Consider the following 24,457-nt stretch of genomic DNA (forward strand, 5'->3'; position numbering starts at 1 on the left):
CTTGAACCGTCGAGGACAAAACGCATACGAATACGCTGAGCGGGTAATGCTACGATGCCGAGCGGTTAACATGTTGACAAAATCAAGAACTTGAGAAAAGACGACTGAAAACTTGATGCATAAAAATGCTATAGCGAAGTAGTAGTAGATGTCTTCTGAAGTCGAACTTCAACGGTTTGCGCAGTGGTTTTGGAAGTGAACAAATGCCCGGAGGTAAGACGGCTGAACAGTGACATCTCCGGGTCATCGTCTTACATCTCCTGGGAAGCTACATGGGTATATATGTCCCTCCCCTCCTTCAACTCTAGTCACTTACCCGACCTCCAGAATCTGAATATCGGCGTCTAATCACTTTTACAGCCATGCCCACCCGTCTCTTCGTAATATCATCTACGGTCTTATTGGCCCTCGCCGCAATATACTTCCAACAACCATTATACGGCTTTCTCAGCCCGGGACCTATAGTCGTGGATCACACACGAGAGATAACATACGTAGGCCACTGCTCCGCGGCATCAATCGAGCACTTTGAGAACATCTTCTACGCAGAGCCACCTACAGGGCAGCTCCGGTTTGCACCTCCAATTCCCCTAAATCCAGCTAGAAGATCCGTTATTGATGCCACGCGTTCCGGCGCTTGGTGTCCCCAGGGCACAGGGGATATTCTCCCGTTCACGAGCACGGTAACAAACATCAGCGAAAACTGCCTAAGTTTGAGAATATCAAGATCGAGGGGGGCAAAGCCAGATGATAAATTGCCTGTTGTGGTTTGGATTCATGGAGGTTTGTAGTTTTTTTACTTCAAGTTCATGGATTTAGAAAATGGGGCTGGTTATGCTGATAATGAACAAGGTGGCCATGCTTTAGGCTCTGCCTCTGATATCCTATATGAGCCGGATGGTCTGCTGAAGCGGGCTGTTGATGACGGGCGGCCGGTGATTTATGCGGGGATTAATTATCGCTTGGGAAGTGAGTGCAATCAACCTATGGCAAATGTGAAGGCGGCTGTTTGAGGAAGCCCTGTTACTGACTACCTTATCAAGTATTCGGGTTTGCAACTAGCAAAACGTTGGTTGAGCGGAAGGAAACGAATGTAGGGCTCCGTGACCAGCGTGCTGCTCTCGAGTGTATAGCGCTCTTATATCTACCCTATATTCGCTTTGCACTCACTGATGATCTGCCAGGGATTCGAGATAATATCGAAGCTTTCGGAGGCGATCCTAATAGAAGTAATTACGACCCGCAGCTCGCTATGTTGAAGCTCGAATATACTGACACAATATCCAGTAACTGTCGTCGGTCAAAGTGTGGGAGCCAGTGATATCGGCTTGCAATTGCTAGCTTTTGGCGGCACAAATGATGTCCCTTTCCAACAAGCCATGTAAAGAAAGCGTCTTTCATCAGAACCTGACACAAGATGAGACTAACATCTCCAGGATGATGTCCGGCGGTCCAACCCTAAACTTCAACAGCGACCCAGATCAAGTAACGCGCAACACAGCCGACATAGCTCGTCAAGTCGGTTGCATCGCAGCGCAGTCAGATGGCCAAGACCCTGAAACCCTAGAATGTCTCAGACACACTCCGCTTGAAGTCCTAACCAATCGCTCAGTCACCGCATCTCGCGCAGCTCGTCCACCCTTCGGCGAGGCTTACTTCTACCCCACGATCGACGGCGATTTCCTTCTAGACCGGCCTTCTCAGCTTGTCCGCGCCGGAAAATTCACCAAGGGAATCCCACTGATAGCGTCATGGGTCACGAATGATGGCGCTTGGTATGCTTCGCCTGCGACATCTATGGACGACGAAGTGCTCGCCAGTTTCGGTCTCTGGCTAAACAACCTCTCAGCGTCCACAAAGCAGGCCCTCCTAGAGCTATACCCTCTAACCGACTTTGAGCATATGGTCCGTCCTGACATTGATGGCCCAATATCTCCGCAATACTACCGCGCCGCGCAGCTCAATCGAGATATCTGGTTTACCTGTCCTGTTTTAGACTTCACGTGGCACTATTCTCATCCTCAGTATGGGGGTGTAAGCGCATCTCAGGTAAGAGTGTATGAGTTCAATCAAACCCGCTACACGCCTGCCTTTGAGAACATGGGAGTGCCGATGTGGCGTGTTGCGCATCTGAGCGATATTCCATTCTTCTTCAATAACGGGCATTTGGTGGGTGGGGCTGATAATTCGGAGGAGCATTTGGAGTTGGGAAAGAGGTTTGCTTCGACGATTTTGAGATTTGTTTATGAGGGGTCGCTGGAGGGGGGTGGGGAGAGGGAGACTTGGCCGGCTGCTTTTGAGGATAATCAGGCTGGTGGAACACGAGGTGGTCCGGATAGTATCTCGATTAAGGTATTTGGGTGTCCTGATGGGTCTCTGCCGGTTACTGTGGGTAAAGATCCTGGCAGTAGTATGGATGCTTTGAGTGGGGTGGAGCAGGCGGTTCGTTGGGAGAAGTTGTTCAGTCGCTGTGAGTTGATCAATGGGCAGCAATTCAGGGAGGAAGCAGGTGTATGAGTATGTCAGGGTATTGGATAAGATGGAAAACAGTGGGCGAAGCACTGGGATAATGCAAGTACTGCATGCAGAAGTCCTATATTGAGCAAATCTAGGGTATCCGAAAACAGAAGCATCTAATAGTCGCAGTCCTGCATAAGACACGATAGGCATAATCAGTCTATCTTCGACGAGTTTCGCCCGCTACCCTCGCTCCGTCTGATTCTCTGCTTCGTTTCCCAGCGTTGCCATCCAGCCTCGGCAAGATCTTCACTTACCACCAAATCACGCAGCCTTAGCAGCCTTGCTATAGAGTGGTCTAGGCTCCATTCAATCCAGCCGTAGCTCCTCAGGGCTCCAGTAAAAACGAACCAAGCCACTGCAAAGACAACCCCAACAGCACATCCTGCAAGAACCTGTCGTGGGGTATGGTAGGTCAAGTAGATACGACTGATTGCGACTGCAGTGGCGCCCAGAGCTATTCCAACGGAAGCAACGAAGCGGAAGATCGGACTCTGATTAGTGGCATTCGTGGTGTGTCGGAAGAGGAGGAAGAGGCCCATATATACGGCGAAGAAGGCGACGAATTGAGCGTGGGATGAAGGCATGCCGTATCCTTTTCCGAACATCTCTGAAGAGTCCAGTATATTAGCTCAGAGCCCTGGAATAACAGATGCACATGTGCTCTAGTCAACTCACGTTTTGGTCGCTCTTCTTTGATGATACGTTTCAGAGCAAAATTCAACGCCTCACAGGCTAGCTGTCCGGCGAACATTAAGCCCACCTCGACTTCTCGTGTCGCCCAGATAAGAGTGGCGTAGACTACACATAACGCTTGAGGAACGAGAGCGAGCCACGCGGAGAAGAAGGAAATGGGGTCTTCGGGGTTCTATCGAGAGCGAGGCCTTAAATTAGTCTTTCGTTCCCCGCCGGGCTCGATGCGGAGGACCTTACATAGTGAACGTGTGTCAGGGATAACGACGCTAGTGGTCGCTCCTCCGCCATCATCGGTTGATAATATTATACCTAGGGAGCAAATACTAAAGCGGTAAACCAACTAAACCCAAAAATGAATCTGAAGAATAAGCTCGGTGAGGTCGGCGTTCTCGAGGGCTGCGGAGATGATTGCGGAGACGATCATACATAGATAAGTCGGAGGCGGTTTGTCCGAGCCGGCAATATGTCGCTGCTTTATATTATTGCACAACAAATGATAGCAGCTAAAGCGGCGAGAGAAATGAGGGGGAGGGGAAATGGCGGCCTCAGGCTGGAATCGACCATGAATCGCTTCTCGAAGATCACGAAGAAGAAATTATCTTCAGAGCGCGAATAAGAGTCTTGTTTCTAAATTAACCCGCTGATCGTCAAGTGAGATACATACACGATGAAGGCCTTCCAAGGATAGGCTTTAATCCTGCTCTTGACTGGGCACCAAAGACCTGCACTGCTTGATGCCTGGCACCTGCCCATCAGCCAACAGCTCAATTCAACCCCCACAATCCATCTCAGCGCTTCCTTCTCTATTTTTGACTCTAGTCTGCATTTCTTTTCTCTCTTGTTCTTCTTCTCTCTTCTTCGCCCTGTATCTTGACTGCTCACTCAAGTCCTGCACCAACTCATCACCTCCAAACTCTCTCAACGCTTATCTCGGGTTTAAACCATGACGCACTTTCTCTCACCACGTCTACACCCAACTTTCTCATTTCTACCTACTACAGCGTCCCTGATCCCTCTTCTACTCGTTAGAAGATCTTCTCTGCTTTCTCCTCATTCCTCGCGGCCTGTTCGTATCCAAGCAACTTTGCTACTTCCCTAACTCCAAATCCTGATCGTCCTCTGCTCCAGACTGCCTGACCCACCTCTATACAATTCTTCACGCTATTCGCCTCATCCTCCGCCACCGAAAGGCTGCTTCTAGAAGTATAGGATTTTTTTCTCCCTTTATTCCCGCCGGATCCAACGGTTCGCTTCCGCCTCAACCACCCGTTGGTGAATGACCACCTAACGCACCTTCCTCGATCTCTTTCCATCACTCATCTTGATCGCCTGCAACCCGGGGTAAATTGGACGGAGAAGCTTCACGAAGGGATAATACTGGTATCAGCCGCTGGGTAATCTATATCGGAGCCTACTATGATTTTGTCAGTTACTCATCACTGATCAGCCCACCTCGCCACTTACTGCTCTCGGCCTCGCTCCGATAGAGGGTCCTACAATACTCAGCATCTTTAATCCCCCGGGGGTTTTCAATGCCATGATGGAGTCGGAGACTTTATTAGATGATGAGCGATCAGAAGAGCTTTCTTCCATTGCCGCCATTTTCCCCGAAATCAAAATCGACCCTTCCTCCCCATACCGGGCTTCCTTAGATATACCAGTCAACCCCTCGACGGCTTTGAATATCTATTTCTATCAGCACCCGGATGTTGGTTTCCCAGCAGTCTTAACCCCTCCCACCTCCCTCGACGCCAGCGAAGTTGGTCTTGGCTCGAAAGCGAAACTAGGCGACGATCAATCGACGGGCACGGAGAGAGACATCCATGTCCTTTCTCACCTTCCACCTCTCAACCTGGAGATTCAGCTCCCGGAAGGCTATCCCTCGACGAAACCTCCTATCCTCAAGCTCAGCACCAATCCATCATGGCTACCATTGTGGGCTGTGTCAAGATTGCTGGATGACGGCAAACGCCTCTGGGAAGAGTTCGGTCGGTCTCAGGTCATATTCAGCTATATCGACCATCTTCAAACACTGGCAGAAACCGCATTCGAAATTGACGAATCAGCTGGCGGCGAAATACGATTGCCGCGCGACCTGAAGATTGCACTACTAGACTACAATAACAAGGCAGAGCGCGAGAAGTTTGAACAGGAAACATTTGAATGTGGTATATGCCTCGAACCCAAGAAAGGAGTAAATTGTCATCGTCTACTACTGTGTTCACACGTCTTCTGTGTACCCTGTCTGCAGGACTTCTACAATACCTGCATCACAGAAGGTGACGTTGAGGGTGTCAAGTGTCTTGCTCCTGGCTGTGGTCAAGAGCCGCATACAGGACCTGGCTCTGCGGCACGCAGGAAAATACGCAAAAAGCGAGATCGGACGCTGAGCCCATCAGAATTACTACAGATACCTCTCGAGCAAGAAACTGTCCAGCGATACGTTTTCTTAAAGCGGAAGAGGAAGCTTGAAGCCGACAAGACGACTGTGTACTGTCCTCGACAATGGTGTCAGGGTGCAGCTCGGTCGAAGAAACATCCTAAACCCGTCGATCCCATGGCAGACGACTTGGATGATTCAGACGAGGATATAGGGGGCCCTGTCTTCGATCCTCTTGGGGACGAGGATCAACTACCTCCCATGGCAGATCGTGTGGCCATCTGTGAAGACTGCAATTACGCCTTTTGTTGCGTATGCAAGAAGGGTTGGCACGGAGAACTTGTACGGTGTTTCCCTCGGCGGGATGCAGAACTATCCGCAGAGGAGAAGGCGACCGAGGAGTATCTCAGGCTATATACATCGGCCTGTCCTACATGCGACGCACCTTGCCAGAAGCGTATGGGTTGCAATCATATGAAATGCTTCAAGTGCGAGACACATTTCTGCTATCTATGCTCTGCATGGCTGTCAGAGGCAAACCCATATCAACACTTCAACACTCTCGAAAGTTCTTGTTTCAATCGTCTCTGGGATCTTGAAGGCGGCGATGGTGTCAACCCCGAAGGCGCTGAAGCTCTACATCAGGTCCCGGAAGACTTGATATTCGATGACGACAGCAGCGACGACGAAGAACCGCAGCCATGGGAGATGGACGATGAGGACAATGGCTTGGGGGATGAGCGACGACCTCCCCCACCAGCCCCGGTACCCCCGCAAGTCAACCATGTAGGAGGCGGCAATCGCGCACTAGGACGTAATGCCAATGGTCTCGATGCCGCCGGTCGAGCAGCCGCCGCAGAACGACAAGCTCAAGCGCGTGCAATGGCAGAGATTCGAGCCGGCAGAGCGGCCGGCAATTTTGAAGATGTTCCCGTTCGACGTGCCGGCCTTCAACGATTTCTAGACTTGGTTCAGAATGACCGAGAGGACGAGTGGGACAGTGATGAGTTAGAGGATGGCTTTTGAGTTTAGGCCATCCAACGACATACCCGTTTTTTTCAGAATCGCTTATTTCCTCCTTATCAAACCATCATGACTCGCATTAAAGCGCTTGCATCTGACATAACAACTCATACTCACGATTTCACGATCTACTAACGACCATAAACCGGCTATTTTTCTCGGGGCGACCTTTTTGCTTTGCTTTGATGTATTCATGAGAACCATCTTTCTTTACATATATCCTGTCTCCTTTTTTTTTGCCACCATATCCCCTGAACTTTGTCTTAGCGATTGATCTTTTACAATCTCTTCTTTTCTCGGCCTGTTATTCCCGATATCCAGCATTGTCTTTCTGTCATCGAACCTATCTCATACTCCTGTAACAAGATTCTTTGCATGCTGCATTGACCGGAGATGCGGGATTGGATTTGGATCTTCTCCTGTCTCGTCCTCTTTATTTCTCTCTTTCTGTTGATGGGGGGCGTGGCACTTATGTACAGCATAGCAATTCTTTTACCAGGCGGAGTCAGGTCAAAAGTTCGATAGTTGGCTAGCTGCGTTGGTGGTTGGACGGAGCGATGGAAGGACCTAGTCGGTAGCGACCTCTAATTCATATTCGAGAAAGCTATCAATGATAGAATATTGCAATCTTCTGTATTCATTTCCCGTATCAGACTTGGAAAGTAACTAGACATAGCTGATCTTCAAATTGCCGTGTTTCATGTTCCACTAAACCCACATGACCCGGTTTTCTCGTTCTATTCAGAGGACGTCTATACCACCCAACTAACTCGAAGGTTCAAAGAATAAGATATTCATCCTCATCCAGCGCCGCATCACCCTGGCTACTATCTGAAGCAGTATTCCACGAATACCAGAACTCATAGCTCATAACCGTATGATCCATGAACATGAGCAGCAGCCTATAACGCCTCGAGGGATTCAATCCGCGCCAGTGTTCAGCAGGCTGGTAAGCACGTGTTGCTTTTGCATGAGATTCTGGGAGGGTAGGACGGTCCTGTGAGTCGGCAGGTGGTGAAGACGGGGACGTATCGCCTGATTGCGATTGTGTGTTGGTGCCGTTAGATTCCTTATATTCAAAGGTCGGGGCATTGATATCATTATCACCCCCTGCTTCGTCTTTCTCATCGCGGGTAGTGTATGAAATATCAGCGGGAATCTCGAACCCTTGCATCGGCCCGGCACTCATTCCCAACAGCGGGATAAGAGGTCGATCACCGTATTTCTCCTGGCTTTCTAACGGCACGATCCAGTCGATGCGGAATGCGTACCCGCCGGATCTGGTTTCGGTGAGTGCGACTATTGCCGCGCGGCCCTTTTGGGTCGCAGCGACGACGATGCCATGCTCGGGGATATATTTGACCATGCAGAAACGGTCGAAGTGAAGGATTGAGGTAATAGGGTGGGTGAAGTGTTGCGCGAGGGGTGAGCCGCAGACGACGGTGGGAATCGTGGCGAAGGGGTCGGGAATGAGGCGGATGTCTGTGTGGGAGAAGTGGAGGATAGGAAAGTTGGATTTTGTGGGAGCTGTCGAGGTTAGCATTGCTGTATATCTGAGACACGATAGGGCGAAGGCTGAATGCTTACGATTGTAGACATGGAAGGGATCCGCTTCCGAGGTATCATCGATATCGGACGATTCATCGTCTACCTCGTGCATGTGCTGGTCCTCGGTGCGGTGATTATTCGCATCCTCAACATCGCCTGACGCATCGCTTAGGTCCTCGCCGAGGAGTGCCTCAACTTCGTAGGCATCCCCGCCAATGGCTGCAAGTATAATGTCTTCAAATGTCCCTGGTGCGGTCAAGGGTTCTTGGCCTGTGGAAACAACACCATTAGGGGAGTTCGGACCAGCTATAGTCTGAAGAAGATCTTGAAGATCTGTGATGTGTTGATTTTCGCGGTTGGAATCTGAGTCAGGGGCGTTATCCTCACTCGCATTATCATTTGCGGGAAATGAGCCATTCGTAGCTTGGTGGCTGGGAGCGTCTGCAAGGAGGCTCTTCGACACAGTGTCAGGGGCAACTCGGTTTTCATTCTTCTTCAGGGTGCCATCATCCCCACTAAGAAGACAATCTGGTCCGAAAATATCTGGCAAACTTGGTTCTTCTGGATCGGCCCTAACAGCAGGTGGGAAATGTTTATAAATTCGCGATGCGTCAGGAACGTCTTTGGTCAGTCTCGTCAAGTCAAGCACTGTCCGTCCATCCTTCACACGCCGTTGTGGTTGTCCACCACACGCCTCTTTCGTGGACTTTGATAGATGGAAGGTACGTGGGTCAAGGGCGATTACCGTCCACCCTCGATCGCTGCTAATCAGGTCAATACAGGTTGGGTCTTTCATATGATCTTAATATCCCACACTTACTCGTTTTGCAGTGTATCTGGGAAGGTCCTGAAAGACACCCCATTGAGATAGTAACAGTTGAACGGACCGAGACTGTCCCAGACCTTCCATACTATGACCTTGTTCTCGATGTCCGTACTAACCATCCACGTCCCATTAGGGTCAATATCAGAGTTCAGAAAAGTGACAGACGGTATATTAGTGAAATGGCCAGTATAGTTCATCTTGATGTTTTGCGTGCGGCGCTTATCAGGCGTCGATTGTTGTAGTTGGTTGAGCTGGTCATCATTCTTGATATGCAGCCAAGATTGGCCATTATCTGTAAACTCTTCTGCCTCTCCTAAAGACACATCTTCATCATTGCCCTTCTCTGGTGATGAATCAACAAGTGCAAAGGCGAAAACGGTCACAAGTCCAGTATTTGCGGACACCGCAATCAACCGGGCAAACTTGTGGATAGCCAAGCCCCAAGCACTAGAGCCGACATATTCAATAAAGAACGGATCGACTTCGGTAGTCTTCAATGGCCTGGGTTTGCCGCTTTCTGCAGCTCGTTTCAGGGCAGAGCAGATTGCTTCAACTCGGTAACCGCAAACGTTGCCCGAATCAGTAACAAGCAGCAATACTTCTTCTCGGCCTAGGTCGTCCACAAGGATACTGTTGATCTCATGGGGGGAGGTGGGTCGTATATATGCTTCGCCATGGGGCTCTTTCATGACTGGGGTGATAATCATCTCCGGTCTCGACCCCAGGGTCTGAGAAGAGCCAGCAGGTTCCCAGACAGAGATTTGGTGGCTGCAAGCAGTGAAAAATAGATTACGCCGCTGGGATAATGCAGTCTGGTAGTTCCGTTAGAGGCTAAGGGATTCCACTTGTCTAGTAGTATGTTTCTTACCAAATTACATCGCCAGTTAGCGGTCCGGGGTGGGGGGATGTCATGCTTCCTGTTGCCGCGATGAGTTCATATCCTAATTTAGCCATGGCTGACACATACGAAGAGTACTGGGCACAAGGTTAGTATATATATCACCACGTATGGAGTCCCAGGGACTGGGTAGATAGCGACATACCCGTTCCGACCCCTTCTCGACGCTGAGCGGTCTCATCTGCAGACCTTCCCCATAACGCGCCCTTGGGCTTGACGCCTTGTGGGCGCTGTTGTTGAGCGCCATTCTCCGCAGCCACAGCTGTTAGAATAAATATATTTGGCAAACCAACTCAAATCACAGAGACTTCCCACAAAGTTCGAAAACAGAAAAGACTCAAAGCGTGAGGGGCGGATTTATTCAGGATCCGTCAGGTATCAGATCTGGCAGAACATGGCACAGAGCGAGAGGACTTCCGCTCTGCAATCGACCTGTATTAAGCATCTTCAGGTCCTCGACACAGAAAAAAGAGAAGAGAAAGCCACGCCATATGACATGTCCAGTCTATGGACTAAATGGTGGTATGGAGTGACCGATGATGAAGTCCCGCGGGTGAGCTGATGATATGTATCTGCCTTAGGCACAATAGCGCACGTGCCACATCCAGATCTCGAGCTGCAAGCCTACAACTAGCCAACTCCTCGCAGTTCGCGACCGCCACTACATTCAATAAATTCGTCGACTGATATCAGACAGTCATTATGGATCTCGTTGCAGGTGTGCGTAAAGAAGGCAGTCGGTAAGCAACGCTTCTTTTCCTATAGTGCTGCTATACTGACACATGACCACAGCGGCGGCCGCGGCGACTTCAAATGGTCCGACGTCAAAGATTCCTCACACCGCGAGAACTACCTCGGCCATTCGGTAATGGCACCCGTCGGGCGATGGCAACAGGGAAAAGATTTACAATGGTATGCGCGAGGGGACGTGGACCCAGAGGAGGCAGCCAGGTTGGAGCGAGAAGAGCGGCAGCGCGTGAAAGCTGCTGAGGAGGAAGCCATGGCGCGGGCATTGGGCCTTCCGTTGCCGTCTCAAAGCACTGCCAATGCGAACCTGACTCCTCTGGGCGGGGAGGACAGTCAGGAAGTCACCCCGGCAGAGAAGACGACAGGTAAGCGATTCATTTAGGCTACTTTCTTATGCCGCAATTGCTGACGAGAGATAGAGCGAAATTCTAAGGACAGCCGAAGAAGAAGGCGAGACCGTACACGAAGCCCTAAAAGGGATCGTGATTGGGACCGTGGCGGTGACAAGGATAGAGAACGCAGGCACCGTAGGCGACATGACGACCGGGAGCACCGAAGTCACCGCAGCCATAAGCGAAGGTCAAGGTCGAGGTCTGGCGACCGAGATAGAGAGCGGCATAGGAGGCCTTCGCGCTCGCGATCTAGAAGCAAAGAAAAAACCAACAGGAATAGGCTTGAACGCCGTCGAGATGACCGTCCTCGCAGGCATCGAGAAGAGGATTCTTACCATCGACGGGATTAATATCTTAAAATTAGCGGGTTGGCGCCAGGCGTTTTGAATGACACACTAGAGGGGATCTGATTTCACTTATGCTACAATTTCTATAAAAGACTCGATTTACGCAACGTTAAAGTTCGTCATGGCCGTTCTTACCGCTGGCGGAAAGGTCGGGCATGGACATCATCTTGACCACCAGACTGGTCCAGCCGGTGAAATGTTGTGTCCGCTGTCCTTTCCCTGTCTCTGGGTTGTACTGTTCCCAAGCAAACCCTGTCTTCTTCCACTCGCGGAACACATTCTCAACTAAGTTCTTCCGCAGGTTAGAGTACGTTGTGCGGGCCCGAGATTGCTGGGGGCCAGATGTGGTCGCGATATCCTGCATCCACATGGTTAGCCTGGGCCAAAGGCCTGGAAAATAGCGTTGGAACTCACATAAAGGTTCTTCAGCACAAGATAGTTTATATTCATCCACACGGGGCTCCTCCAATAGTTCTCGGCAGTGCCATAGTACTCATCTTGCTTGCTGAGACTCCGGACGCCATAGTCGCTCCAAAGTTCCTCGGGGTCTTCGATTAAATCCAAGATAGCCTTCAGACGAGGGCTGTCTGGGCCAAGCATACCTGTCAAGAAGGGCATGATGGAAACATATCCTTTATGGCAGACATGCACTGATTCTTCATAGTCATCAATCGTTGCGTCGCAGTAAGTATCTGCATCAGCATTCCAATGAAGGTCATCAATGTTTCGTTCAATCGCAGTCTCATATTTCTTGAACTGCTCAGCATCTTCAGTCTCCCCAAGGGTATCAGCAATTCGGCGAAGCGCTCGTGTCATCATCCCCATCCAGGATATAAGATCCACATGAAGCTCGCCTGGATGAGGGGGCTGGGATCGAGGATAATCGTCAAGTCCGGACGTTAGAATGTGCTGAACAGAGCGTCCTCGCCAGCGGTATGCTTCCGTGGTGGAGAAAGCCTCACGATCATAGGATTTGATGTCACCGAACTGTGTCGACCTGTACCAGAAGTAGTGCTTCTTGAGCAATGGATAGATAGAACGGACGAAGTCTTCGCCCAGCTCTGGCTGCTGAACGTAGACCGAGTGTAAGCCCTCATCGTCATTGGCGTAAATCTGAGCTGTCTTGTCACCCGCATCCAGTTTATCGACAAAAGCTTCGAGCACCATAAAGAGGGTTGGCGGGTTAGCGTAATGGGGGTACTGGACGGTGAACTCAGGAGGCACTTTGCTACGAGCTTCATCACCCAAAATCTGCTCACGCGCAATCCAGCCATCTTCGTCCATGAGGCTAAACCAGCTCTTCACAATCTCAAGTCTAGGAGAGTTAGCTATGGCAGCTCAAAACTGTATAAACATAGATATCGCCTAAGGGAAAAGGAGAACTCACGCAAGATCCGGGTCCCAATCTAGGACAGGGATCAAGTGGAAACCCTCATCCCATAAGAAACCACGCGGAAAAAAGGGCCTAGAGGGCACACTAGTAAACAGATCTTTTGGACCTTCAAGGACGGGTTGCACACGAGCCCTAGCCTCTTCGGTTTCTTCCCAGAAGCCCTCATTCTCCTCCTCATACTCTGGCGCAGCTGAACGGTCTACAACATCAGTACCATGGAAAAAGCCAATGCCACCGATAAGGTTCGACAGCATTGATTTTGAGAACTCCAGGTACTCTGCTGAATCGAAGGGCGACTGAGGCGAGAGGATATTCTTGAATCTTTCGGAGAAAGAGAGCGAAGCGCTTTCGATCTCTCCGGTGAGCTTTTCAGCTATAACAAGGTTTAGTCTCAATCATGTCAATGCCAGCTCTGCACGATTTGCTCACATGTAAGGGATTCTGATGCTGAGCCAGAGGAGAAAAGAACATCGAACTAGATAATATGAGCTTTTGTCAAGTGGTAACATTGCGGTACGTACCTCAAAGGCCCCGGTAAAGACCTTTTGCACAAGCTGTACGTTCCCTTTTCCAGGAGAGTTGTTTATAGTAAAGACTTGGGCAGGCGGAGGAGGGTTATCAGAGCCATGCTTTCCGATAGACTCATCAACGGCCTTCTTCATCTCCGAAAACAAGAGTGCTGAGCATTATCAGTAATCAGAAACTGGAATCTGTGGAGAACCTTGAACAGGACTGACGCTTCGTCTGCCATATATGCTCCGGCGGCACAGCCATACTCGCTACGAAAGTGCGATCCAATGGCTTATCCTCGTATGACGGGTGATCGTGTTCAGGATGTTCATTGCTTTTTGGGCCCGCAGTTACATCGATTGAAAAGTCTCCAAGTTCTGATGTGTACCCCTTCAGCTTGACATCGCCCTCAAAGCCCCGTTGATCGTCGGTCTCAGAGGAAACACCCAGGCTACCGAGTCCCTCCAGTCCAGCGTGGAAGACTACGGTTATGGGCTGATCGTGCGCAGCATCTTCACGAGGTACACCCTTTACTCTAGCAGCCCAGCTGCCTCCATGTTGTCCTCCGGGAACCTTGATGAAGTCGATTGTCAGATCAAGCGAGTTTCCGGCGTCGTGGATGGTTTCGCGGCCACCCTTCCGAACATCGTACTCGTCCCAGCCGTAGCCTGCCATTCCTTCATTCTGTTCACATGTGTGCCTAAAGTCTTTGATCGGTCAGCTTCAGTGTTTTATCAGCCAATTGACTAGTAATTTTGCTCCGAGAGTGGTTACATACTCTCTTGTGCGGTAGAATAGCTGTCGACCTTTGCCCACATCAAGCCCGCGAAAAGACTATTGGGAATTCGAGGACGAACTCCGAAGTATAGATTCGGCTTATAAGGACCCCATAGCAAAGACTGATTACTAGCCTTTGCGGCCTCGCTAGCTAACGCTGATACATCGGGGGGGGCTTGACTGGCGAGCGCCGCGACCGCGCAGACCAACGGTGTCGAAAGAAGGGAAGTGATAGAGAGGTGCATAATTAACGAGACATCAAGGAGAACAGTTTGAGCCTCATCAATCAAGAAGCTGCCTTGGGGGCTCAGTAACTTTCTTTGGTAACTTTGGGGGGAGGTTGTTGCGGAGTACTTTCTTATCTGGCATCAGCGGGAGTCTTCCTCCGCTCCGCATATCACTTGGTCCAAGCTTCATGACATAAATGATAAGAGAACATTCCCCTGGCAATCAACGCGCCATTGTCTATCTATAGCTATGTACAGTTATGGCTTCATACATTACAAAAAGTTCCTAGGGTCCAGAGACGCGATATTGGCACTTTTGGCGCGTCCATCAAACACAAATTCACTGATCAGCTTTCCTGTGCCTGGCGCGTTCTGAATACCCCAGCAGGTGTGTCCCGCAGCAAGGTACAGTCCTTGTGTTCCGGTATGGCCGACCAAAGGACCACCACGTGCTGATTCCACGTTAGGTAGGTAGCAGGCCTGGCGTGCCGTGACCTCGCCATCGCGGAGCGCATCTGAAATGGCCCCGACCTGATTAATTATGTCCTGGCATCGTTTCTCGTCTACTTCGACATCTGACGTTGTACTCGGAAGAGAAACCACCTGATCACCTTCTCCGCAAGCATAAACAGTCTCGTCAGGTCGAGCGTAAATTTCTGGAGTAGCCACAGTTGGGCGAGAGGGGTTGGACGGATCAAAGTTAGCGGGGATCTCAATATTTGTGAACAACGTGTGTGCGCTTGCTGGCTTCGTTGGTCGTATCACAACACTATGCGCGCGCATTGCCGAGATCGGTGCCTCAGGAATAACGGAGCTTGTCCAGGGACCAGCAGCCACAACAACGTCGGTGGCAGGGACTGTTTGTGTCAAGCCGGTTTCTTTATCAGCATACGTGACAGACTTGACCGCATCACCACCCTGGCCTATGCTTGTCACAGATCCCAGTATAACCTTCGCACCCTTCTCCTCTGCGAATCTGGCGATTGAGGTTGTGAAAAGGTAAGGATGGACCTGCGCGGTCTCACCAGGATCACTCATACTTTCGTAGCCTCTGATCAAATCCGGTTCAATCCAGTCAAGTTCCTGAGGATATTTGGCTGATTTTAGCTTTCCTAAAACGGCGGCGCTTCGCTTTTGAAGCGATAATGAGCCGCCAGCTTCATCTGCGTCTTTCTTCTCACTAAGGGGACGGCCTCGTGCGACTAGCTGTGCGCAACCGACCTCCCTATATCCCCATTTATTCTTTCCGTCATGCTCCTTGGCAAGCTCTGCATGAAGCTTGTAACTCAGTGGTACGATGTTGTCGGGGTATGCCCACAGTGCCAGAAGGCCTCCAGCTTTTCCCGAAGCGCCACCTGCGATTTCAGATGCTTCGATGAGGGTTACGGAATGTCGAGAAGGATCAAAAGAAGGGTGTCGTGTTAAATAGTAAGCAGAGCAGGAACCAATAATGCCGCCACCTAAAAATACGGAGGTTAGTTCAACTATCCAAGAATTTCACTGACTAAATATGCGGGGTAGTTAAAGGGCGAGTCGCATACCAACAATGACGATGTCGCGGCGGTCGCTTGATGCAGCCATCTTACCGTGATGCAAAAGTCGAGCGCCAAAAAGTTTCGGAGAAGCCACAAAGATCAATGAATGTTGAAAGGTTGCAGAAAACAGGCCGCTGGAGAGGGAAAATATTTGGATACGTCACCACAGGTCATGTGCTCCGCATTCTTCGGAGAGAGGCCGATACCTGCTCGACTGGGGAACTATAGACTGGAAAAAAAAAATGTCCACATACGGACATCCACAGGGTGTTAATATCTGAAACGTTGTAAAGTGATGACATAGCACCAAAAGTATTCGAGCACTTAGAGGATGAATGGTACAGAAGAGGTCGTCTACTTGGACGAGAATGGAACAGAAGCTCTAACGCCAGGGATGCAAGTAATCGTGAGCCCAGAGCAGTCATTTGCCCGATATCGAGAGTCGATTGGGCGAAATCAGATGGAGTATCGAACAATGTAAGTTAAAGGTCTTGTGCTTCACCGAGATGGACTCAAGGGCCTGTTGAATCCACCTTGACGGTTCATGTACTGGCGGTATTCTGTCTTCTTCTCCTTTCGCACACCGTAGGCGTTGTTTCCGGGAACCTTTGTGTTCTTGGTACTTCTGAACTTGGAGAAACCCATGCTCCGGCGCATCAACTCCTCGACGTCTTCTTCTCCATCAGCATTGTCCTGATCTATGTCCATTTCTTCCGTCGCTCGTCTTGGTCGAGATTTGGGCTCCGGCACTCCGTTCGTTCGATCACGACTATCCATACGGTCAATTCGTCGGTCTCCCCTCGCACCGCGGCTGGGCGGCGTCCTGTCTCGGGCGCCGTTTCGAATAGGTGATCGAGAACGGTCATGATATCTCTCGCCTTTCGAAGGGTAACCTTTTTCCATAATTAGGATATCATTGAGAGGGTTGGAGGATTAGTGTACTCACCGCGTCTGCCCGTATATCTGTCTCGGCTGGCGCTTCTGTCGCGAACATTGGTATCCCGGCCATCTCTATCTCGATCCCACCTGTCGCGGTCGCGATCGCGATCGCGACGGTCTCTAGATCTGCTTCTTTCCTTGCGCTTTTCTCTCCTATCTCTCGATCGGGAGCGATATCTCCTGTCTTCGCGTGGCCCACCACGTCGCCCATCATCCGATGGTGGATCGCGTCGAGGATTCCTGTCGTAGTCCGAATGCACATCAGGGGAGCGAGTTCTTCTATCATCCATTTCCCACATAGCTGAGCTATCGACGCGGCGGGCACGTTTCGACAGTGGCTCTGCCATTGTGAGGTGGTGAAAGGTTAGGCGTAACAAACAAACGTGTTTGCAAGGCGGATTAGACTGGGCGGCTTTGCGTTTTAAATGCAATGGGTAATGAGACTTGGAGGACAGGGGAAGTCTCGGAACCAGTATCAGGTCAATAATAGGACAGCGTTGGTGTTGTTCTTGGTGGAGCTCTCTTCTTCGGGGAAAAGAGAAGCTTCGTTAAAGATATTGCGGCCGGCCAGTCGTGCCACTAGCGCTGTTTTGTCGTCTTCGTACCCAAGCGGCCAACCAGCCAGCAGCCCCTTTCACACTTCGGTGGCCGGAAAACAGCAGTTGTTATTTGTGTTGTAGATACCATCGTGCGAGCGACGAACCTGGATGATTGCCCGCTTGATTTTTCCTTTTTTAGGAATTTATATTGTCTTGTCCAATCTTGGCTTCTCCCGCGACTCATCTATGGGAGATTATATATATAATCGCGGGTTGGTCCCAAGCGACCTTTTTCCTCTTCCAAGTCAGGTACACTCATTCCAATATAAACCAAGACCTCAACCAGCCAATGACGAGATTGTTAGTCGATCTACAACAATCCATGTTAACTCATTGCCTGAAGCGTCTTTCTCCTTCTGCGGAGTACAAAGATAGGAAACTAAGTCACTCTCTGTAACCTTTTTGATTTCAGAATGTCTTTCAGGCATCAGATCATTGAGTGCATAACTGTCTACTCAAATCCCTTACAGTAGTACTACTTACCAAGTAGCCTAGAAAGCCCCCCACCCTATAATAAAGGCTAGCCATGATCAATCTGAGAGTGAGTGTCGCTCAACAATGGCGAGCCCTAGGTCCCATCATAGTTCACAAGATACCACTTGCCTTCTATGTATCAAACTCAATGCATAGTATTAGAAATAATTAGCATGCCGTAGTTTAGGCTCTGACGGCAGAGCGATAGGTTATTATATCATAGAAGTTGCTCATGCGACAATATCTAACTGCCAGGAGTCTCAGAGTCAGAGTGGTCTTCAGAGGTCGGTGACCTGAAGATGTTAATCCAAGCTCATAAACATCTGCTCTGCTTGGCCAAGTAAAATGTAAGAAGTATGATTAGCTTGCTGCAAGATAAAAGATGGGTTTTTTCTATCTTATGGACGACTTGCGTGCTTGCCCCACAGCAACGCAGATATATTACAGAAATAAGGGAACCCAAGAGATGCTCTCAGATGTACAGCATCGCCAGAGATAGCTATGAGCTAGAAGAGAGCTTTGCACTTTGCTATCTATCTGCGGTATTTTACTCGACCAACTCCAACCGTGAGTTAGATTTTAACTTTATGCACCCATGTCCCAAAACTTGAAAAGATGCAGCAATGCAGCATAAACGAGCGGCCCGTCCCGCGGAGCCTCAGACTAAGATCAGAAGAAGGAAAGCTCGACCGGTCGCCAGGAAATCTTTTGCACCCAAGATCCCGAACCCCTCATGACGACAATTTGAACCTCGCAAATTTCTATCAGCGTAAGTTGATATATTCTTTTTGGAACCCGCTATTGAACTCTTTAGAGATGGCTCCATCAAATTTATTTCATCGGCAGACGCACAACTTGCTCTTGATCTCGAAGCTGTTAAGCCTCAGAGATACCGCGTCACCCCTCACAGTGCTGCTCGATTCGCTGGAACAACCAGCTGCGCCCTTAATTAAAGAGTATATTCGACGCGCTCGGGTAAATCCTAGCTTAAATCTTATCCCCAAGGCTTCACTACTAATTGAGCGCAGCTTTCGAAAGTCCACATCACCCTGATTGCTTTTGAAACATTAAAGCCGTTCGACGGTGTTGATGTTTTCGTGCGTGCGTGGCGGAAAACGTCTCTCGAGATAGCTAGAGAAGTCGGCGCTGCATATAAACCAGATCCTTCAAATGGACCCAATCGCAGTGTGCATCCATTACCCTAACTTCTCTTTGTTTGTGCTAATGATTGTCTAGGGAGACTGATCCTCATCGACTCAATAAACCCTCTTCTCCACTCTACAAGACTAGACAAGAACTTCCACCTCTCGACATTCTTAAGCTCATTTATCGTCCCTGCCGGGCCATCAACTGCCAAACCAGATACCTCCCTCGTCGTTACATTCCACCAAGATGTCCCCGGCCGCCCGGCCCAATCACCCTACTCGCCCTCACCCCTCTCAATCTTAACCTACCTCGCAACAACCGTCATAAAACTGCATTCTTTTTCACACATATTAGCTCAAAAAGCTGCGCGCGGTCGGAGTCTTGTCCCACCCGTTTTTGGTCTTGAAGAAGAACAAGACGGCGTTCTCCTCGGGAGACTAGATAAGCCCTCCGGAAAAGACTCGGCGCAGGGCGTTGTTTTGGAAATGGAGTATCGGCGAAAGAGTGGACGTGGTGTTCTGGAGTGGTACCTGTTACCACCGGCGTCGAGATACCCGGCTACGCAAGTCAAGGAGATTGTGATGTTGCTTGACGATCATCCGTTGTATCGGCCGCCTGAGGAGTTTGATAGTGGGGAGAAGAATGAGGAGCCGGAGTCTACGTTTGAGTTGCGACTTACGGACAGGCAGCGCCGGGATCGGGAGGGCATAGTGTTACCCTATTTCGATGCCCAGCAGGGTGATGGCCCTGGTGAGGGTGGGCGGATCTTGTATGATATGGGCGAGGAAGACGACTTTGACGAGGAAGAGGACGAGATCTAAGTGGAGTCATGACCATGTTTCTCTGTTGGGTTGCTGCTAGCAGATAGCATGTAGTACGACATCCTCAACGGCCAAGCAGACCAGTACGCATTGTGGACTATGCGGCTCCTATCGCGCCGCGTGAAACCACAATCATCCGCCTTTTCGGGTGGCTATCAAGCATGGCATCGATGGCGGTGTCCTGCAGCCACCAAATATATATTATCTATGCATACAAATTACAGACGTTATGTGGCATGGCTCGAAATCGAAAAAGACTAGAAGAAGCGCCACCAGATGAAGAAAAGAATGATGAATCCAACGCCTGCGAACGGTCCATACTGCATAAAGTTAGACCTGCATTCTTGATATGCCATTTGGCAAACTCACCTGGTTTAGCAACAGCTCCCAATTGATGCGTACTGCTGCTCTCTTATACTTTTTGCTATCCTCTCGCAATTGCTGCGAAAGATCGCCCATCCGCTCCAAACTATCTCCTCGATATAGCAAATCTTCAATGTTCTTCGTCATAACCTTTGTCACATCTCGAAGCTCATCGTTCAACCGGTCTAGATTGGCTGACGCCCGGCTGTCCTGGTATACCTTCTTGCTGCGCTGAATGAATGTGTCAAATTCAACAAAGGCGTAAGGTCGTAGACTCGGAGACTGGTATTGCGACGCAGGGTATGTACTTGTGAATTCGGTTGCGATATCTGATAAGTACGTAAAGGCAAGTTTCCGGGGGTATGAGCGGTCACATATACAAAGGAAGCAGATGTCGTCTTTGATCAAGTAGCTATTTCTATCATGAGCTTCTTATGCCGCAGAAAGTTCGAGAGCCGTAGTGGTTGCACGTACTGTAAGTTGTATTGACCTGACTCAATACTGGCTTGCGGTGCTGAATTGCGACTCAGTCGCCGAAAGATCATCTTGGCTTGGCCTTTGATTTCAGAGAGCTCTGTTTCAGCCTGTAGGGAGACAAATGAAGTGAGCGCATTGATTGCGGCAACAATAATGACAGAGAGAATAAAATCATTTGACTCACCTCCTCGTCATCAACTGAGGCTGCCAGCATGAGGCCTATCTTCCAACGTCAGTTCCTCGATTTATCCCCACAACGCATCCTCCGCACTGCATCTTACCGTCAAGCCTGGCGATCTGTGTTGATTTGACCATATTTTCCCAGTCGCCCTTTCTTTGTATTCAGAACCCTCACAAGCGTCAACTAGAGAAGCTCGCCGCGATTGAATTTGCTGATGGTAACTTGGTGCTTGTTGTCCTGATCTATTTCAAGAGCTCCACGTCGTACGTCGCTGCGGAACGATGGCCCGCGGACGCAAGGCGGTAAACACCGGCAGTTCACGAAAGCAGCCGGCGAGGTAAGCTATTGATCTCGTGCAACTTAGGTACTGTTCAATTTGGCTCGAAGACTTATCGGCTGCTATCGAATCATCTCCCTTTGGTATCTGACGAATATGTACCAGGAATTGCCGCCAGGCTGCTTCCGCTGAAGCAGCTGCGCCGAGTCAGGCAGCGAAGCCTAGCCTACCAATGGACCCGAAGCCGAAGAGAAATCCGAGGAGGGCAGCGAAGGACCGATGGGAAGAGGAGAAGCTGATGACAAGTGATAAGTCGCAGCTTATTGACATAGACCTCACGGTTAGCTATACCCTTGATTCAACCGAAGTATCTAAAACTATGATGCTAATGTCTGTTCTTTTGAGGGCTTAGAAGTTGCTCCTTCTCCCTGGTGCCTGGAGTTGTCTTGAAGAGTCCGAGAAGAAAGAAATCCTAGCTTTACTTCCTAGCGATACGCACCCGAACCCTGATCCTCCACCGGATGATCCTGATGCGAAGATACCCCCAATACCGGAGGGATTCTTACGCTACTCGAATGACTGGCGAGATGGTCTCCGTAACTTCCAGCTAGACCTCCAAAATGGTCATTATGACCCGGTGTGGATTCGCGAGGCCGAGGAGGCGGTTCAGCAGCGGGCTGCTGGCAAATTCGATAAATTCAAAGAACAGGAATTCGAGGAATTCTGGGGTCAGAAACAGAAAATGGATAGGAACCTAGCTGCAGGCGACAGCTCTAAAGTTAGACTAAGTCAGTTAGCAGAACATGGATATGTTCAAACAGGTGACGTTTGGAAATGGTCAAGAACCTTCTCCAAGCAAAAGCTATTCATCGAGAAGGAGGCTAGGGTACGTTCCCCAATTTGTGATGCGATGGCATGCTTATTGATATGTTCCACTAGATTGTTGATATTGATGGTGGTCGATTGACATTTGCCGTCCCGCCCGGACAGCGAGTCTTTCTGAAAGCAAATCGAACACCAGAGGCAAAAGATATGACATCTCAAGCACTGGATGTTGGCCCAAATACACCCCCTTTATCACCTGAAAATGGTGCAACAGTAGTAGATATGACGGCAGACTCAGATGCTAAAGAGACAGAGGCTGGTTCCTCTCGGAAGCGCAGTGCAGAGCCCGAGGTCGAAATCACTTCTGTTAAGAGAGCGCGTGGGCGGCCCCGCAAGCAACAACCAGAACCTGAAGAGGAGCAAGCGCACAACGTCACAGTGGAAATCCAGAACCCCCCCCACGAGGCAGAAATGGCCTTACCCGTCTCACGGACTAAGGACCACGCTGAAGAGTACGTGAAACCCAAGGCCGGAAACAATAAACCTGTCGAGCCACCTACAGTGGAGCAGTTGCCGGCCCTTGAGGAAGATTCACATTCAGCGCCTCAGACAAATGGAGAGCCAGAAGAGGTGCTCATTCCTAATATCCAGGGCCCTACAGCACTTACTTCGAAAATCTTGGAAGTTGATGGTCGTATCAAGAATGTTCCTAACGGAAATGCCTGGAAAGAGATCCGTTGTCACAGAGATAACCAGGATATAGGTGGCCTGTGGGAAATCAGACACGCCTGGTATCTAAAGTACGGATAGTTCCATTTCATCAAAATCGTGGTTGGCATTGCATAGTCATCTGTCTGCTTGCATAGCTAGAGGCGCCCGACATCTTTCATCTGAGCTAGATCATCTACTCTATCATCGCTACGATCAACCAAATATAATTCTACTCAATCTAGAGAATCTAGATAAGGTATCAGAATATATCATTATTTGAAGCAAAGGCCGCATTTTCCTCCCTAGCTGCTCGACCCGAGTCTGCATCGGCCGCGTAGTCCACCGCAAAACTACAACTTATAAAATCCTCCAGTTCCTCACTAACCGTCTTCAATTTCTCCTTCACACTCGCAACACCCTCTTGGCCAACAATATGCCGCGATGGCGGATTCTCATGCCCACCAATCGCTGTGATAGCGTACACCGTCTCCTCAACTAGAACCTCCATATGCGCCGGACTGAGCGGTGGGTATGTGGATATGAGATCAGGGACTGAGAATGGCCCCGATTCGACAGAACTCGTTTGGTTCGGATCCCGAGAGCCATTCGACCACTCACTATTCTGCGTATTTGGTAATCGGGGAACGAGGCGGTTGAGGATTCCCCGGAAGAGAGGTGCTGGGTTTATACCGGGGGAGTAGGCGGGGACGATTGGGGGGACGCTTGTTACGAGGTTTGTAAGGATGGGAATCTCAATGCTGCACTGGAAGATGGTGAGTTTGACGTTAAAGGGTGCTATTTCGTAGGCGAGGCTCTGAGACGAGAATATAGTTGATTAGCAAGAACTCTAGGCGCACGTCCGGATATAGGACTCACGTCGCAGAAACCCTCTAGTGCCCATCCTGCGGCGCAGTACATCCCTAGCCCGGGAGTGCCGATGTGCGCAGCTGTATCTTGTTAGGAGGACGTTAAAGAGACATGGTGGGATAAGATATGCATACTAATACCGGAGACAATCATGACGTGCCCCGACTTCTGCCGTCTCATGCATGGCAGTGATGCCTTTATGATGTTGAGCGGACCGAAGTAATTGATCTCGAATTGGTCGCGGACAAGGTTGAGGGTTTGCTGGGAGGCTGCGAGCTCCTCTACCGTCCCAACAAGGGCTGAGGTTGTCAGCGAGGCGCATATAGAAGACTTGCGACAAGATAGCCTTACCTTGGCTAGTGCAGCAGAGCAAGATGTCTATCCTTTCGAATGTCGCGATAGCGTCAGCGATCACTGCTTGACACTCGCCAACTATCCTGCTCGGCATCAGCATACTGCAATGCAATTCACTGCGAGCTCTGCTTGTATCATAAGCGCACCTTATATCCAGGGGAACTGCCTTGAATCGCTCAACCCATCCCTCTTCGCGATGGGCTTCGACTTCGGCCTGGAAGGCTTCGAACATATCTCGCCGGCAGTCATCGCGATCGATATCGGAGTATGCCAAACCGACCAAAGCGCAGTCTCCATGCGTAAGAACCTGGCGCGCAACCGATATCCCAACAGGCGAATCCCCTGCGGTGATCACCCATACTCGTGGCTCATTATGGGACGGAAATTGCGGGCGCGAGTAATCGGGGGAGGGGTTGTTCTCTGTCATGAGGGCGGGAATGACATTCACGAGGCCAGAATATCCATCGCGCAGAGAGGACGGGCCTGGATTGTCGAACAGCGACTGGTCTGTTGCCTGAGCGTTGAATTGTAGGAACTAAGAGCTCTCCTCATCCACCGCGCGGCGCGCAGACCCTTCGGCAGCTCCCCCTCGCCAAGGACCCAAAGT

General features: G+C 50.1%; 12 protein-coding genes across 12 annotated transcripts; 5 read left to right on the plus strand and 7 right to left on the minus strand.

Moving 5' to 3' along the window:
• Positions 1-301: 301 nt before the first annotated feature.
• On the plus strand, positions 302-2,517 carry BJY04DRAFT_226293 (Alpha/Beta hydrolase protein; the record flags this gene model as incomplete). Its single annotated transcript, XM_073718388.1, has 6 exons — positions 302-783; positions 853-969; positions 1,044-1,127; positions 1,185-1,229; positions 1,288-1,381; positions 1,437-2,517. Exons 1-6 carry the CDS (start codon positions 363-365, stop codon positions 2,515-2,517), a joined length of 1,842 nt encoding a protein of 613 aa, XP_073573862.1. The 5' UTR covers positions 302-362.
• Positions 2,518-2,611: 94 nt separating this feature from the next.
• Positions 2,612-3,617, minus strand: BJY04DRAFT_21131 (phosphatase PAP2 family protein). The gene is made up of 3 exons (XM_073714388.1): positions 3,451-3,617; positions 3,196-3,385; positions 2,612-3,127 (listed from the first exon to the last, which is right to left on the minus strand). The coding sequence occupies exons 1-3, from the start codon at positions 3,502-3,504 to the stop codon at positions 2,673-2,675; spliced, it is 699 nt and encodes a 232-aa protein (XP_073573863.1). The 5' UTR covers positions 3,505-3,617; the 3' UTR covers positions 2,612-2,672.
• A 1,021-nt stretch (positions 3,618-4,638) lies between these two features.
• Positions 4,639-6,756, plus strand: BJY04DRAFT_21037 (RBR-type E3 ubiquitin transferase). The gene has a single exon (XM_073714244.1). It carries the CDS (start codon positions 4,751-4,753, stop codon positions 6,617-6,619), a length of 1,869 nt encoding a protein of 622 aa, XP_073573864.1. The 5' UTR covers positions 4,639-4,750; the 3' UTR covers positions 6,620-6,756.
• Positions 6,757-7,234: 478 nt separating this feature from the next.
• Positions 7,235-10,534, minus strand: BJY04DRAFT_183851 (uncharacterized protein). Its single transcript, XM_073710523.1, has 6 exons — positions 10,034-10,534; positions 9,958-9,965; positions 9,859-9,907; positions 8,985-9,802; positions 8,204-8,928; positions 7,235-8,143 (listed from the first exon to the last, which is right to left on the minus strand). The coding sequence occupies exons 1-6, from the start codon at positions 10,133-10,135 to the stop codon at positions 7,395-7,397; spliced, it is 2,451 nt and encodes an 816-aa protein (XP_073573865.1). The 5' UTR covers positions 10,136-10,534; the 3' UTR covers positions 7,235-7,394.
• A 1-nt stretch (position 10,535) lies between these two features.
• On the plus strand, positions 10,536-11,075 carry BJY04DRAFT_183856 (MMtag domain-containing protein). The gene is made up of 2 exons (XM_073710524.1): positions 10,536-10,628; positions 10,681-11,075. Exons 1-2 carry the CDS (start codon positions 10,591-10,593, stop codon positions 11,015-11,017), a joined length of 375 nt encoding a protein of 124 aa, XP_073573866.1. The 5' UTR covers positions 10,536-10,590; the 3' UTR covers positions 11,018-11,075.
• A 269-nt stretch (positions 11,076-11,344) lies between these two features.
• On the minus strand, positions 11,345-14,388 carry cwh41 (mannosyl-oligosaccharide glucosidase). Its single transcript, XM_073714401.1, has 7 exons — positions 14,056-14,388; positions 13,505-13,984; positions 13,289-13,446; positions 13,197-13,242; positions 12,762-13,140; positions 11,789-12,689; positions 11,345-11,732 (listed from the first exon to the last, which is right to left on the minus strand). Exons 1-7 carry the CDS (start codon positions 14,297-14,299, stop codon positions 11,484-11,486), a joined length of 2,457 nt encoding a protein of 818 aa, XP_073573867.1. The 5' UTR covers positions 14,300-14,388; the 3' UTR covers positions 11,345-11,483.
• Positions 14,389-14,416: 28 nt separating this feature from the next.
• BJY04DRAFT_183859 (NAD(P)/FAD-dependent oxidoreductase) lies at positions 14,417-15,944 on the minus strand. Its single transcript, XM_073710525.1, has 2 exons — positions 15,823-15,944; positions 14,417-15,741 (listed from the first exon to the last, which is right to left on the minus strand). Exons 1-2 carry the CDS (start codon positions 15,860-15,862, stop codon positions 14,555-14,557), a joined length of 1,227 nt encoding a protein of 408 aa, XP_073573868.1. The 5' UTR covers positions 15,863-15,944; the 3' UTR covers positions 14,417-14,554.
• A 149-nt stretch (positions 15,945-16,093) lies between these two features.
• On the minus strand, positions 16,094-17,278 carry BJY04DRAFT_21160 (SNUT3/LISCH7 family protein). Its single transcript, XM_073714431.1, has 2 exons — positions 16,763-17,278; positions 16,094-16,709 (listed from the first exon to the last, which is right to left on the minus strand). Exons 1-2 carry the CDS (start codon positions 17,100-17,102, stop codon positions 16,315-16,317), a joined length of 735 nt encoding a protein of 244 aa, XP_073573869.1. The 5' UTR covers positions 17,103-17,278; the 3' UTR covers positions 16,094-16,314.
• Positions 17,279-18,582: 1,304 nt separating this feature from the next.
• Positions 18,583-19,970, plus strand: BJY04DRAFT_21206 (Elongator subunit IKI1). The gene is made up of 3 exons (XM_073714488.1): positions 18,583-18,803; positions 18,857-19,013; positions 19,065-19,970. The coding sequence occupies exons 1-3, from the start codon at positions 18,645-18,647 to the stop codon at positions 19,793-19,795; spliced, it is 1,047 nt and encodes a 348-aa protein (XP_073573870.1). The 5' UTR covers positions 18,583-18,644; the 3' UTR covers positions 19,796-19,970.
• BJY04DRAFT_21186 (SNAP receptor SEC22) lies at positions 19,924-21,067 on the minus strand. The gene is made up of 5 exons (XM_073714460.1): positions 20,917-21,067; positions 20,820-20,854; positions 20,633-20,742; positions 20,165-20,570; positions 19,924-20,115 (listed from the first exon to the last, which is right to left on the minus strand). The coding sequence occupies exons 1-5, from the start codon at positions 20,948-20,950 to the stop codon at positions 20,053-20,055; spliced, it is 648 nt and encodes a 215-aa protein (XP_073573871.1). The 5' UTR covers positions 20,951-21,067; the 3' UTR covers positions 19,924-20,052.
• On the plus strand, positions 21,048-22,856 carry BJY04DRAFT_183866 (uncharacterized protein). The gene is made up of 3 exons (XM_073710526.1): positions 21,048-21,433; positions 21,506-21,979; positions 22,033-22,856. Exons 1-3 carry the CDS (start codon positions 21,326-21,328, stop codon positions 22,726-22,728), a joined length of 1,278 nt encoding a protein of 425 aa, XP_073573872.1. The 5' UTR covers positions 21,048-21,325; the 3' UTR covers positions 22,729-22,856.
• Positions 22,857-22,883: 27 nt separating this feature from the next.
• BJY04DRAFT_183868 (short chain dehydrogenase/reductase family protein) lies at positions 22,884-24,377 on the minus strand. The gene is made up of 5 exons (XM_073710527.1): positions 23,997-24,377; positions 23,848-23,933; positions 23,631-23,795; positions 23,506-23,576; positions 22,884-23,443 (listed from the first exon to the last, which is right to left on the minus strand). Exons 1-5 carry the CDS (start codon positions 24,275-24,277, stop codon positions 22,889-22,891), a joined length of 1,158 nt encoding a protein of 385 aa, XP_073573873.1. The 5' UTR covers positions 24,278-24,377; the 3' UTR covers positions 22,884-22,888.
• Between the last annotated feature and the right edge of the window lie 80 nt (positions 24,378-24,457).

The sequence above is a fragment of the Aspergillus karnatakaensis genome, assembly GCF_047715665.1.
Source record: "Aspergillus karnatakaensis strain CBS 102800 unplaced genomic scaffold BJY04scaffold_12, whole genome shotgun sequence".
NCBI lineage: Eukaryota > Fungi > Ascomycota > Eurotiomycetes > Eurotiales > Aspergillaceae > Aspergillus > Aspergillus karnatakaensis.

Bases quoted from the DNA above. Each gene is read 5' to 3' on its own strand.
- BJY04DRAFT_21131 (XM_073714388.1), bottom strand. From the start codon at position 3,504: ATGATGGCGGAGGAGCGACCACTAGCGTCGTTATCCCTGACACACGTT. The intron at 3,386-3,450 runs GTAAGGTCCTCC...CGCTCTCGATAG, and splicing joins CCCTGACACACGTTCACTAT to AACCCCGAAGACCCCATTTC. The intron at 3,128-3,195 runs GTGAGTTGACTA...TGGACTCTTCAG, and splicing joins CAAAGAAGAGCGACCAAAAC to AGATGTTCGGAAAAGGATAC.
- BJY04DRAFT_21037 (XM_073714244.1), top strand. From the start codon at position 4,751: ATGATGGAGTCGGAGACTTTATTAGATGATGAGCGATCAGAAGAGCTT.
- BJY04DRAFT_183851 (XM_073710523.1), bottom strand. From the start codon at position 10,135: ATGGCGCTCAACAACAGCGCCCACAAGGCGTCAAGCCCAAGGGCGCGT. The intron at 8,929-8,984 runs GTAAGTGTGGGA...TGACCTGATTAG, and splicing joins CCAGATACACTGCAAAACGA to CAGCGATCGAGGGTGGACGG. The intron at 8,144-8,203 runs GTAAGCATTCAG...TAACCTCGACAG, and splicing joins TCCCTTCCATGTCTACAATC to CTCCCACAAAATCCAACTTT.
- BJY04DRAFT_183856 (XM_073710524.1), top strand. From the start codon at position 10,591: ATGGATCTCGTTGCAGGTGTGCGTAAAGAAGGCAGTCG. The intron at 10,629-10,680 runs GTAAGCAACGCT...ACATGACCACAG, and splicing joins GTGCGTAAAGAAGGCAGTCG to CGGCGGCCGCGGCGACTTCA.
- cwh41 (XM_073714401.1), bottom strand. From the start codon at position 14,299: ATGCACCTCTCTATCACTTCCCTTCTTTCGACACCGTTGGTCTGCGCG. The intron at 13,243-13,288 runs GTACGTACCGCA...CATATTATCTAG, and splicing joins TCTTTACCGGGGCCTTTGAG to TTCGATGTTCTTTTCTCCTC. The intron at 11,733-11,788 runs GTGAGTTCCAAC...ATGTGGATGCAG, and splicing joins TTGTGCTGAAGAACCTTTAT to GATATCGCGACCACATCTGG.
- BJY04DRAFT_183859 (XM_073710525.1), bottom strand. From the start codon at position 15,862: ATGGCTGCATCAAGCGACCGCCGCGACATCGTCATTGTTG. The intron at 15,742-15,822 runs GTATGCGACTCG...CCGTATTTTTAG, and splicing joins CCGCGACATCGTCATTGTTG to GTGGCGGCATTATTGGTTCC.
- BJY04DRAFT_21160 (XM_073714431.1), bottom strand. From the start codon at position 17,102: ATGGCAGAGCCACTGTCGAAACGTGCCCGCCGCGTCGATAGCTCAGCT. The intron at 16,710-16,762 runs GTGAGTACACTA...TTATGGAAAAAG, and splicing joins CAGATATACGGGCAGACGCG to GTTACCCTTCGAAAGGCGAG.
- BJY04DRAFT_21206 (XM_073714488.1), top strand. From the start codon at position 18,645: ATGGCTCCATCAAATTTATTTCATCGGCAGACGCACAACTTGCTCTTG. The intron at 18,804-18,856 runs GTAAATCCTAGC...AATTGAGCGCAG, and splicing joins AGTATATTCGACGCGCTCGG to CTTTCGAAAGTCCACATCAC. The intron at 19,014-19,064 runs GTGTGCATCCAT...ATGATTGTCTAG, and splicing joins TTCAAATGGACCCAATCGCA to GGAGACTGATCCTCATCGAC.
- BJY04DRAFT_21186 (XM_073714460.1), bottom strand. From the start codon at position 20,950: ATGGTCAAATCAACACAGATCGCCAGGCTTGACG. The intron at 20,855-20,916 runs GTAAGATGCAGT...GTTGGAAGATAG, and splicing joins ACAGATCGCCAGGCTTGACG to GCCTCATGCTGGCAGCCTCA. The intron at 20,116-20,164 runs GTGAGTTTGCCA...AACTTTATGCAG, and splicing joins GGGAGCTGTTGCTAAACCAG to TATGGACCGTTCGCAGGCGT.
- BJY04DRAFT_183866 (XM_073710526.1), top strand. From the start codon at position 21,326: ATGGACCCGAAGCCGAAGAGAAATCCGAGGAGGGCAGCGAAGGACCGA. The intron at 21,434-21,505 runs GTTAGCTATACC...TTGAGGGCTTAG, and splicing joins TTATTGACATAGACCTCACG to AAGTTGCTCCTTCTCCCTGG. The intron at 21,980-22,032 runs GTACGTTCCCCA...ATGTTCCACTAG, and splicing joins TCATCGAGAAGGAGGCTAGG to ATTGTTGATATTGATGGTGG.
- BJY04DRAFT_183868 (XM_073710527.1), bottom strand. From the start codon at position 24,277: ATGACAGAGAACAACCCCTCCCCCGATTACTCGCGCCCGCAATTTCCG. The intron at 23,934-23,996 runs GTGCGCTTATGA...GATGCCGAGCAG, and splicing joins GCAGTTCCCCTGGATATAAG to GATAGTTGGCGAGTGTCAAG. The intron at 23,577-23,630 runs GTATGCATATCT...AACAAGATACAG, and splicing joins CATGATTGTCTCCGGTATTA to CTGCGCACATCGGCACTCCC.